At 47.9% G+C, this 13,183-nt stretch overlaps 1 protein-coding gene across 3 annotated transcripts in view; it reads left to right on the forward strand.

Annotated features, from left to right (window-relative positions):
- Positions 1 to 13,183, forward strand: part of P2RX5 (purinergic receptor P2X 5) — a 428,476-nt gene that overhangs the window by 347,672 nt on the left and 67,621 nt on the right. For all 3 annotated transcript variants that reach the window (XM_069226337.1, XM_069226338.1, XM_069226339.1), the window contains one exon: positions 9,043 to 9,181. In XM_069226337.1, coding sequence (XP_069082438.1) covers positions 9,043 to 9,181 — 139 coding nt within the window. The remainder of the gene's footprint in view (positions 1 to 9,042; positions 9,182 to 13,183) is intronic.

The raw sequence follows: 13,183 nt of genomic DNA on the forward strand, positions 1-13,183 counted from the left end.
GCCTCAAACAACTGGTGAACACCGCCACCCACATCGCCGGACACACGCTTGACCCCATCTTCTCCGCCAGCAAACACATCTTCAGCCACGCCTCCGCCCTACACTGGACCGACCACAGCTGCGTCCACTTCACATTCCGACGCGAGACCCGCCACCTCCGCACCCAACCCATCCCTCGTCGACAGTGGAACAAGATCCCCGAAGAGCAACTCTTCTCCGCACTCGCTGCCAACCAACCCACCCTCACCACCGACCCCAACGACGCAGCCCTCAACCTCACAAACTGGATCTCCAACTGCGCAGACATCCTTGCTCCCCTCAAACGCACGCATCGACAGACCAACACCAAAAAACCTCTCTGGTTCTCTGACACCCTCAAAGAATCAAAGAAAACTTGTCACGCCCTTGAGAAAGCCTGGCGTAAGGACCGCACCGCTGACAACATGACCGCCCTCAAGAACGCTACCCGCGAACACCACCACCTGATCCGCGCCGCCAAAAGGAACTTTTTCACCGACAGACTGGACAAAAACAGACACAACAGCAGAGAACTCTTCAGCATCGTCAAGGAGTTCTCCAACCCCAGCGCCAACGCCAACGCCGTCACACCCTCACAGGATCTGTGCGAATCCCTCGCCACTTTCTTCCATCGCAAGATTAGCGACCTCCACGACAGCTTCGGACACCAGACCCAACCAAACACCACCGAACCGGCATCCACGGCCATCACCCTCAACAACTGGTCCCACATCAACACGGAAGAAACCAAATCCATCATGAACTCTATCCACTCCGGCGCCCCTTCAGATCCCTGCCCGCACTTCATCTTTAACAAAGCCGACGACATCATCGCCCCGCACCTCCAGACCGTCATCAACTCTTCTTTTTGTTCTGCTACCTTCCCCGAATGCTGGAAACACGCCAAAGTCAACGCCCTACTAAAGAAACCTACGGCTGACCCGAGCGACCTGAAAAACTTCCGCCCTATCTCTCTTCTGCCTTTCCCAGCCGAAGTAATAGAGAAGACCGTCAACAAACAGCTGACCACCTTCCTGGAAGACAACAACCTGCTCGACCCCTCACAAACCGGATTCCGAACCAACCACAGCACTGAAACCGCCCTCATCTCAGTCACTGACGACATCAGAACCCTGATGGACAACGGTGAAACAGTCGCCCTCATTCTGCTCGACCTCTCGGCTGCCTTTGACACCGTTTGTCACCGCACCCTAATCACCCGCCTCCGCTCCACCGGAATCCAAGGCCAGGCCCTGGACTGGATCGCCTCCTTCCTCTCAAACCGCTCCCAAAGAGTTTACCTCCCTCCGTTTCGCTCAGAACCCACCGAGATCATCTGCGGCGTACCCCAAGGCTCATCACTTAGCCCGACACTCTTCAATGTCTACATGAGCCCCCTCGCCAACATCGTACGCAAGCACGACATCATCATCACCTCCTACGCCGACGACACGCAACTTATACTTTCCCTCACCAAGGACCCCGCCAGCGCCAAGACCAACCTACAAGAGGGTATGAAGGACGTCGCAGATTGGATGAGGCTCAGCCGCCTAAAGCTGAACTCTGAAAAAACTGAAGTCCTCATCCTCGGCAACACCCCGTCCGCCTGGGACGACTCCTGGTGGCCCACAGCCCTCGGCACCGCACCGACCCCCACAGACCACGCCCGCAACCTCGGCTTCATCTTGGACCCTCTTCTCACCATGACCAAGCAAGTCAACGCCGTGTCCTCTGCCTGCTTCCTCACCCTCCGCATGCTCCGCAAGATCTTCCGCTGGATCCCCGCCGACACCAGAAAAACCGTGATCCAAGCCCTCGTCACGAGCCGCCTGGACTACGGCAACACCCTCTACGCCGGGACAACAGCCAAACTCCAAAATCGCCTGCAACGCATTCAAAACGCCTCGGCCCGCCTCATCCTCGACATACCCCACAGCAGCCACATCTCCGCACACCTGAGACACCTGCACTGGCTCCCAGTCAGCAAAAGGATCACCTTCCGACTTCTCACCCACGCACACAAAGCCCTCCACGACAAGGGACCGGAATACCTCAACAGACGCCTCAGCTTCTACGTCCCCATCCGCCTCCTCCGCTCCTCTGGCCTCGCACTCGCTGCTGTCCCTCGCATCCGCCGCTCCACGGCGGGTGGGAGATCCTTCTCCTTCCTGGCGGCCAAGACCTGGAACTCCCTCCCCACCAGCCTCAGGACCACCCAGGACCACTCCGCTTTCCGGAGACTCCTAAAGACCTTGCTGTTCGAGCAGCGATAACCCCCCCCTTTTTCCCCTAGCGCCTTGAGACCCGCACGGGTGAGTAGCGCGCTTTATAAATGTTAATGATTTGATTTGATTTGACTGTCACCCTGGCCAGACGTCTGGCAAAGATTCTACCAGCTGTATAATTCTGGCTGCAAAGTTCAGCCTGCCCAGTAAGCTCTGAATTGGGGCCAGCGTCACTTTGTTCTTTTGCAGAACCTGCAGAATGTTGGACTGAAGAGCATCAACCTTCTCTTTCGGCAGTCTGCAAATCCCTTCTGTAGAATCAATCTTGATGCCCAAGAATGTCAAACACTCAGTTGATCCCTGTGTCTTATCAGGTGCTAATGGCACCCCCAATACCTGACTAATGTGCTGAAATGCCTGGAGAGTTTCACTGCACTCACTGGAACCCACCCTACCGATGAAGAGTAAGTCATCTAGGTAGTGCAGTGAGCTCCCTGGGAGGTTGCACTACCTCAATGCCCACTCCAGGAAACATGCGAATGTTTTGAACAAGGAATACAATAGCGCACAGCCCATTGGCATGCATTTATCGTAGAAATACTGGCCATCCCATGCATCCCTAGGAGGTGAAAGCTACCCGGATGGACTGGGAGAAGGCTGGAAGCGGACTCCATGTCAGACTTCACCATCAGGGCACCCTTGCCTGCTGCTTGTACCAGATCGATCATCTCATCGAAAGAAGCATAAGAAACTGAGCATGTTCCTTCTTCCAGGTGGTCATTCACTGACAAGCCCCTGGGGTAGAAGAGGTAGTGAATCATTCTATACTTGCCTTGTCCTTTCTTGGGCACAATTCCCAGAGGAGACATAATGAAAGGCTCAACACAGAAAGAGGCATAACACATGCATGCCATGGACAAATGGGGATAAAGAATTGAAGAGCAACTGTAGGAAGCTGGCTCTGCATATACTATATAAAAGTGAGATATAGTATGCACAGAGTCCAGGGGTTCCCCAGAAGCTTGACAGAGGCAATAATAGATAAGACTAATGCTCTATTTGTGGTAGTGTAGTTGAGCAGTTAGGCTTATCAGAGGGTAGTGTTAAGCAATTGTTGTACACACACAAGCACACACTCAATGACTTAACTCCAGAACAATAGGATTTTATATGGAAAAATATATTTTGATAATTTATTTCTAGAACCACAAGATTCAGTTTGAAGGTAAGTACATTAAATGAAAGGTACTTTGCATAGGTAAGTTCAGGTCCTTAAATCAAATCAACATTACATACAGTTTTTTTTTAAATGACAAAAAGCTATTTTAAAAGTAGACTGCAATTTTAAGTACAGTTTCTAAGGTAAGTAACAAACTTACAGGTTTAGTCTTCGGGACTTAGGTAGCCCACCATTGGGGGTTCAAGATAACCCCAAGCACCCAGCACCAGCAACACGGGGCCAGTTAGGTGCAGAGGTCAAACAAGAGCCAAAATAATGTGGGCCCTACGGAGACAAGGGGTACTCCGGTCTGCTTGCAGGTAAGTGCTCACATTGTCAGAGAGTAGACCAGGGGAGTTTAGAGGCACACTGAAGGGGCCCCAAGTAGGCACCAATCCCACAACCTCAGCGGCACAGGGGCGGCTGGGTGCAGAGTGCAAACAGGGCGTCGGGTTTCCAAGGGAACTCTATGAGGGGAGCCCGGGGGTCACTTAAGCACTGCAGGCAAGGCACAGGGGGGTCTTCTTAGACAAGCCACCAACTGGATAGGGAGGAGGGTTGCCTGCTGGTCGTAGCTGCACGGGTGGTTGGTTTCTCTCGAGTCTGGGGGCTGCGGGTGCAGTGCTTCTCCAGGCGTTGGATATCTTCGTCCCGGACAGTCACGGTCAGGGGGGTCCTCGGGGCCCAGGACAACACTCAGTTGGAATCACCTGGGGATCCTCTCTGGCTAGTTGGGCCACCTGGACACGGCGGTGGGTGTCGAGTGCAGAGTGGTTTAGGACTCATGCTTCTGGAGTGAGGTGGGAGTCCTTTAGAAGCAGTTTCTTCTTTCTTGTTGGACAGGTCTGCTGTCCACAGGAGTTTCTTGGTCCTCTGGGATGCAGGCAGTCCTATGGAGGCTTTTCAGGGGTCACTGGACCTGCAGAATGCGTTGCTCTTCTTTTGCAGCTTTTTGAAGCAGAAGACGGGCCGGTAGGGCTGGGGCCGAGTTAGTTGTTGTCTCCTTTTCTTCTCAGCGGGGTTGTCAGCTCAGCAGTCCCTCTTCTTCTTCTGAGGTCATTAGGACTCGGAAGAGTTGGGTTCAGGGAAGCCCTTAAATACTAAATTTAGGGGCATTTTAAGCGTCGGGGGGAGTGGCCAATGGCTACTGTCCCTGGGGGTGGCTAGACCCTCCCTGTGCTCACTCCCTTTGGGGGGGGGTTGCACATTCCTATCCCTATTAGTCCCTGTCCTCCAAACCAAGATGAAGGATTCTGCAAGGAGGGGGTCACCTCAGCTCTGGACACCTAGGGGTGGTCCTGGCTGAGGTGGTGACTCCTCCTTGTTTTCCCTAATTTTCCCTCCGGACTTGCCACCAAAAGTGGGGCTGTGTCCAGGGGGGTGGGCATCCCCACTAGCTGGAGTGCCCTGGGGGAGTGTAATGTGATGCCTGAGCACTTGAGGCTCACCGCCATGTGTAACACTTCCTGCAGTGGGGAGGTGTGAAGCACCTCCACCCAGGCCAGGCTTTGTTTCGGACCACAGAGTGCACAAAGGCACCCACCCCATGTGGTCAGAAACTCATCTGAAAGTGGCAGGTTGGCACAGACCGGTCAGTCCTATACTAGCGGTTTGGCTAACATACAGGGGAATCTCTAAGATGTCCTCTGTGTGCATTTTTCAATAAAGCCCACACTGGCATCAGTGGGGGTATATTCTGCTGAGAAGTTTGATACCAAACTTCCCAGTATTCAGTGAAGCCATTATGGTGCTGTGGAGTTCGTAATGACAAACTCCCAGACCATATACTCAATATGGCTACACTGCACTTACAGTGTCTGAGAATGGACTCAGACACTGGAGAGGCATATTGCTCATGCAGCTATGCCCTCACCTGTGGGATAGTGCACCCTGCCTTAGGGCAGTAAGGCCTGCTAGAGGGGTGACTTACCTTTGCCACAGGCAGTGGTTTGTGGGCATGGCACATGTCGACTTTGTCTTTTTCTCCCCACCAGCACATACAAGCTGCAAGGCAGTGTGCATGTGCTGAGTGAGGGGTCCCCAGGGTAGCATAAGCCATGCTGCAGCCCTTAGAGGCCTTCCCTGGCCACAGGGCCCTTGGTACTATGAGTAACTTTTACAAGGGACTTAACTGTGTGCCAGGGCTGTGCCAATTCTGGGAACAAAGGTACAGTTTTAGGGAAAGAACACTGGTACTGGGGCCTGGTTAGCAGGGTCCCAGCACACTTTCACTCAAAGTTAGCATCAACACTAGGCAAAAAGTGGGGGGTTAACCCTACCAACAGTGGCATTTTCCCATACCGACGATGGTGCCAAATGGGAAGCCTATGACAGGCTGAAGCTCACAAAGTAATTAGAGCATGTCCCTTTAGAGACAGCACATGCGCTGTCTAGCCGAGACCTAAAAAGAAGGTCTATGCCTGGTGAAAGGTTTATTTTTACAGGTTTCAGGTTAAAACCACAGTTTAAAACTGCACTACAGGCTAAAGTTGCATGCCTTACAAAAATATTAAAGGCTACTTTAGCGGGTAGCAGAATGAGTGCTGCAGACACATTAGTAGCATTTAATTTACAGGCCCTGGGCACAGGTAGTGCCAATTTACTTGTGGCTTACAAGTAATTTAAATGTACCAATCAGGTAGATGGCAATTGTACCATGTTTCAGGGAGCCTAATTGTGTCCCTCTGCCATTTTACTCTGGGGTCATTACACAAGTCCATGTGCAACCCCCCTCCCCATTTGCAGACCCCAGCTGTGAAGCTCCTTACATTAACTTGCTCAGAGATGCATCCCAGTAGGCAGTCAGTACCACATAGCCAAAAGATGATATGGCCGATTCAACCCTTTGGGTCAGACTCCTGTCCCCAACCCAGGGAAAACGCTACCCATAAAGAGAACAACCAACAGAGGCAACTGACACCTGTCAGTATAAAAAGCAGGTCCGTACTATTCAGTACCAGGTGAAGGCTCTAACTGGGGGCCTTGCTCAGGCCTCACTTCGGGCTTTGGGACTGGCAAGAAGTTCCCTACTACTAGCCTCTGTGGTTTTCGAGATCCCTGAGTTTTTTTAAGTGGGGGACAAAAGCTCTGGGTGATATGCACCCTACTTTCTTTTTCTTTCCCACCAGCCCAGGTTTGGTATTCTGAGACTGGCCACTTAGTTTAAGGTACCCTGAGACTGAACAGGTGCCTGGCAAGCCAGGGCTTCCAGAGGGAGACTGCCCCCCCAAAGGTGACACACACAGTCTGTGTCATGTAGGAGTCTGCCTGGTGCAGGTCTCCAGCCCTCTGTCTCAGCAACAGCGCAAGGAGCACCCTCTCTGTCGGAAGCAGCCTCACCAGGGTCACTCATGGGGTGCACCTCATGTTTGCTGTAAGAGCTGGCAACCCCTGATCCACTGGCCTGCCCACTGTGGACTATTTCCATCTCCTAACCCTCTACCTGGGCCTCCATACTCTCCCTGTGGGAGAAATACACCCAGCTATATGATCTTTCAGATTGTCTGTGGTGGTCACCCCTCCCAGCTCTTCTAACACTGGTGGTAACTCAAATGCAGTCAGTGGGAATCTGAGAACTCTCTATGATCCTCCTCTGGGCCACTTCCACACCCCATTCCATGGATACTAGAGCAGTGGTTCCCAACCTGTTGTCCGGGGACCCTGGGGATCTGCGAGGCCTCCTCAGGGGGTTCGCAACTGCTTAGAAAATTAAATAATATTAAATGTATGTAAATAAAATGGCTAACTGTACAATTGAACATTTTAAAATGTACTGTAAATGTCAAGGAATTTGAAATTGTAGGCAAAACATTAAATTATTATCCTCAGAATATTTGTGGGAGCAGTGCAGGTTCATCAAACAGAATATAGTATGGACAATGTGTGGCTTCCATTGAATTTAAAAAAGCTCCAACCTTCCTAATAAACAAACACTTTTTATATTTTCTTTTATATTTGTTTGCAAATAAATAACGTGTTATCCATTATGAATGTTTGATGACTACTTGTTTCTGTATTTTTTATGTTGTTTTTAGTTTCAAATCATCAACAATGTTTAGGCTGGGGTCTCCAGTTTCCAGTAATGGCTCAATGGGGGCTCCCCAGGTTACAGTAATGATAAAGTGGGGGTCCTCAGAAGCCAGAACATTGGGAACCACTGCACTAGAGCCAATGGGGTGAAATAAGTCCTGCCCATGGGCTTGAGTTTCCCTACACATCTGTCTGGTGTATTGTTCAGGGGAAAACAGTCTTTCCACCGCCATGATCTGACTAGTATCCCTTATGGCAGTGACAGGTATCCCATTAACTGTGAGCTCCTGGCCACTTTCCATGCCACCTTCAGTGATCACAAGGTTACCCCTAGAGTGCACTTCCCTGTCAAGGGGTACAAGGGCATGTCCTACCCTCTGGTCCTGGAGACTTCCTCCCCCTAAGACCACACTGGCCACTCCTGGAGAGTTCCCACCAGTGGGTGGGCTCTCAGGACAGACAGAGACCCATCACTTGTGCACTAACTGGGAACAATGCAAATTGAAAATAGGGTGCACATGTGAAAGGCAAGCAAATATATCCAGCCATGCTTCCTTTTTCCTTCGAAATGTGTTCAATGCAAGGCTGAATGGCATTGCAATGCTAATCACTACACATAACTCTCTGAGCAACAGATTGCAATATTAATCTCCATTGGGGTCCTGTTACTTTTGTTAGCTTGACGAACGTCAACCTGCTGATAAAACAATTTGGTAATCTCACGCTCTCTGTTTAGTTATTGCATCTCATTTTTTACATACAGTTAGGCTGGGTTTGTATGCATCATGCATGTATTTTCAAGAAAGCCCTGCCATGTACATCAACAGAAGAAACCACTCAAAGACTTGCCAGCCAAAACATTGCGTACAATTTCAAATTCCTTGCCTTTCTTAAGCAATCCAGCCAGCACCAATTTGAATGCCTAGTTCTTGACTCTATAGGTCTACATCCAATAAGGCCAGTCTCCCAATGCTAGCCTCAATGGACCGGCAACATATCTCCAGTGCAATTTCCCCAACACCACAGTGTCCCAAATACCCACTACTAGATTCCATCTACCAATTTCAATGCCAATGCCCATCCTCCAGTACCATCTTCTCCTTTACTCATTCAATGCATTGTTCCTCAATTAGCAGCAACCTTCTCAATCCTTACCCCACTATCACCCTCTATACTTCCCCTCGGTTGCTATCATATGCCTCCTTGCATCCACATCTGCCCTGGTACCAGTCCTACTGCAGTGACCTCTATCTAGATCCCCATCTTCTGCATATTTATTCATGCTCCCTCTACTATTGGTGCATTAGTTACTCAAAGTGCACTAATATGTACTCCAAAACTCTAGAATGGCATCAGATGTCATGCTCCGGATTAGGCAACTGATAGGGTAATTTGTGCACTGGGTCAATAAGCTAACAATGCTTGCTGTTTCTATCTATCATGATAGATGCTAAATGGTTGTGGGTCGGGGCAACTGCATCCTGAAAACGGTTCTCAACTCAAGAAAGAAATATTTCAGTCTTTGCTGATTGGTCTATATTTTCTGTCTAGGACAAACGTGCTCAACACCAATAACGACACCTACCTCAAGTCCTGTCGGTACAGCAAGGAGCACCATTACTGTCCCATATTCCAGCTAGGTGACATCGTCAGCTGGACCGGAAGCAACTTCCAGAAAATGGCGGCTGAGGTACAGTCATGAAAAGATTCAGTGGCCAGCCTGATCGGGCAGAATTTTCAGTTAAAATGATATTTCATGAAACATTATAGGTGTGTGTCAGGTGAGACTAGTAGCTGGACAATATATGAGCACCATAGCTTATATTGTTATGCAAAACATTTGTAAATACGTGTTACAATCATCGAAGTAGCACAGCTTAAATGTTTATCTAAATGACAATTGGCAAAATTAACATAACTAATTTTCCTCTGTGTGTAAAAAAGTCCTTTGATGTCTTTAGTGTCCCGATCAAAAGCAATTTAGCAAAACATCTTGAAAAAAAGATCAAACGATAGACGTGAAAAATAATGCACTTCAAGCATGTATTATAATGGCAGCACTCTCTTGGGGTGCGGGGAAGGGGGATAATGTTCCCAATAGCCAATAGCGTGGATGTGAGAGAGAAATACTCCTCTGGGTTGATCCAATATTTGAATCTTAAAGCAGTGGCTAATGAGGCTGACCCAATGCCCATTGTGTGCATGCTAGTATTTGTTGAAAATGAAGTTGTTGGTTGTTAGGCCCGGCTCTAGCAGTTTTTGTTTGGGAGGGCCATAAAGAAGCATAGGTGGGTCATGAAAACGAGGAGGTACTGGCCCCAAAAATCTATTTAATGATCTGATATTTTAGATACTGCCATCTGTCCGCTTTTCTCATTTTTACCACAATAATCAGCACCCAATGAGCTACATATTTCGCTTTCTCTGATGTGCTTTGGGGAAGGAGAGGGAAGCTGCTTCTCAGATCTTTAAGATGCAAACCTTTGACTGCAGCATGCTTCTCCTGGTCATATGCAGCAGCAGAAAATGTTTCAGCTGCAATACAGGGCCCCTTTGCAGCTTTCCATGTTTAAAAAAAACGTTCACAGCTTTTTACTTTGCAAAGCATTGAAGTTTAAAAATGCAATGCAGTAAGCGAGAATCCTAATTTAGGTTTCATGATATCTATGCAGGTGATTCGTGCATTATAGCAGCTACTAAACTCTGCTGACTTCAGTCTCCCCAGGTCTGAAAATGTCGAATGTAAATTCTGTTAATCATTAAAATAAACGATAAGGGAGAGCCCATGGGGATGCATGCCCATTTGAAACATTAAGATGAAAACCTTTAATGGCTTGGGGGGGGCCTGGCCTACCCTCTAGAACCGGGCCTGTTGGCTATGTCAAATCTATGAAGAGTTCATGTGAAGACAGAACAGTTTACCTTTCGCAATGTTTCTGTGTCATAATCTCCAACATTTCTGTGAATTTAAGTGTTGTTGTGAAGCATTCAGACTTTACAGGTTCCTGGAACCTGATAACTCTGTGTGGGTGACATATCACCAAAGGTGGTGCCAGGCCAACTGTTCTATTAATGGTTGTCAGTACACCATCATTTCCAGTGGAATCTTCCAAGTAAAGCAACATGTATTGTTAAAGAACTGCAGAAAAGTCTTCCTGATGGGCTTATATGTCCCCGTACATCATGGATGCTTCTAATATTGGCTCAGGCAGGAGGCACGGGGGATGGAGTGAGTGGGTGAGCGTAAGGAGCCATAGGCCCGGCAGCAGGGGGATCAGTGATGTGAGAGGCTCATTGGGCAGTCATAGTCAGGAGGTGTCAGATAATGCAGTGTAATGAGAGGTGAGGTCTGTGGTTGTCAGCCTCAGTGGCTCCTGCTATGAAGGCCCTGCGGGTGAAAAACTGCTGCTAGCATGGAAACTTAGCCAGAATTAAGCGGGCAGAACACAGCAGGTGTGGCATCAAATACGGCTCCAATGACCCACAGGTCTTAGTGTATAGTTGCAGCGCAGTGTAGGTTTTTATTATCTCACTGTAATGGAAACTCCAATCGAAGATCCAGAGACAGGGTCGAAAGCAGAGACAAAACAACAACTGACATTTTTAAAAAACTAAGGCGGCATGCATGAGCAGTGGAGGTCAGGAGCAAGAAAATGGATGTGAAGGATGGGGTGGTGGAAAAAACATCTTGGAACAGAGGAAATAGCAATAGGAGGAATGCAGAAACTTAAGTGAATCTGGCATAGTGGACTTAGAAGTTAGGCTACCTGACAGGTCAGTGTTGCCATAGATACGACTTTCCAGTCCTGGGCTTTATTTTTCCAAATCATCCCTTGCAGGCGTGTTAGTTTTTTTTGTTCAATGCACTAAAGCAGAGGTCTTCAAACTTTTTGAGGCCAGGATCCCCTCTCAAAAAGTTTTAGTTGTAAGGACCTCTCCAGAAAAATAAACTACTAGGTCCTGGTACTCCTCATCACCAACAATCATAAATGTCCCAAATTCCCACAGCAAATCATTTTTACGGTGAAGAAATAATATTAAAAAGTGTTTAGCAAACCAAAGGTCAGTGAGTGTGGTGGAGTGGTCAAAGGTGTGTCCTCATTATTGAAGAATTGGCGTAGGGCAGCGCCGCAAGTCTTCTTGCTACACTGCCCTGCACCAATATAAAAGGGTAGGAATGGACCATATTTATGAAATACAGTGCATTCCTGTCCTTTCTCCCTGCACAGGCTCACAAATTGCTGCCTAGCGCCAATGTAGGTAGGAACGAGCACCTGAGAGGCATTTTCGCCTTTCTCAGTGTGCTGCAGAATGCAACACACATAGAAAGAGGAAAAAATGAGGAGAAATTAAAACATTTCTCCTCATTATGTCTGCTCTGAGGAGGCGTAAGGTTTTGGCACTGCTCCAGTTTATGTGATTTTTTAAAATCTGGAGCAGCGCCAAAGTCCATGGGTGTTGTGTGGGCACGGCCACCACAAAGCACATGGGACACCTCCTAGGCGCAGAGTAAGGCAACGCAGCGGCTTGCGCTGCTTTGCCTTACTCCCTATCTATGAGACCATGCAAAGACACACATAGTGGCTTTGCATGGCCTCATAGGTATGATTGACAGGCTTGTCGGAGTGTCACAAAAAGTGATTCTTCAGTAATCCAAGCCTCTCATAAATAAACTCCAAAATATTCTGTATGTTTTTTAGATCTTTCACTGTCAGGGAGCTACATATAAAATAACAGCCAGCTTAAATGAAAAATAAATAAATGAAAGTTGTTCCTCAGTGCGCAATGCACTGTAGTGCATTATGAAACCTCAATTAGTTAATGCACTCCAGAGATCTGTGTGTAAGTGGAGAGGACAGAAAGCACTGTGACTATGTAAGTCATTCTTTTATATTTGTTACACACAGTATAAAATAGACCACTACAAAATGTGCAAAATGTTTTACATAAAATAGTGCTTCCACTATTTTATTTTACATAACCGTCCCTTCAACACCTCCTTGGGGGTAATTAACACTATGTAAATTCTATTACAATTAAAACGTACACTTCACAGTTCAGTTGTTAACTCTTTTTACTAATACTCAAAAAGAATAAATGTTTGTCATCACAAAGCTTCCAGCGATTCAATCAGTACCCGCTCCCAAGCATCTTTGCATTTGCAGATTACAGTTTACATTTGCAGATTAACTGGCAGGGCATATTTGCATTTCTTTCAGGTAAGCAGGCACCCTGAAAAGAACCCTTCTTTAGATGTCTGCCTTTCCCTTAGATTCACTTAACAGGAAACTCACTGAAAGACAATTAGGCAGAAGCTTTCTAAACTATCTAAATTTACTGTCCCAGGCCAGTGTTGTTTTCCAAAACGAAGACGTTTTAGATTCGAGGCAGAAGTGACTGAGGAATGCGCGCCCCCTTCCGATGACTTCATTGCCCTCTTGGGGGGGGGGGGGTCACGACCCACAGTTTGAAGACTTCTGCGCTAAGTTGACAAATAAAAACATAGAAATGGACCATTATGTTCTTGGTGACCAGGAGTCACCTAATTACCTTATTTAGAAAGGGAAGACGTTCTTCATGGGTGGACAGCAGGGACTGAGCTGAAGATAAGGAACAGAAGATCTTTCCATAAATGGATATGAAATAATTTAAAGTAGCCTGAGGGTATGCCTCTTCTATGGTTTCAGTTGAC

Source organism: Pleurodeles waltl, chromosome 3_1 (assembly GCF_031143425.1).
Source record: "Pleurodeles waltl isolate 20211129_DDA chromosome 3_1, aPleWal1.hap1.20221129, whole genome shotgun sequence".
Classification (NCBI taxonomy): domain Eukaryota; kingdom Metazoa; phylum Chordata; class Amphibia; order Caudata; family Salamandridae; genus Pleurodeles; species Pleurodeles waltl.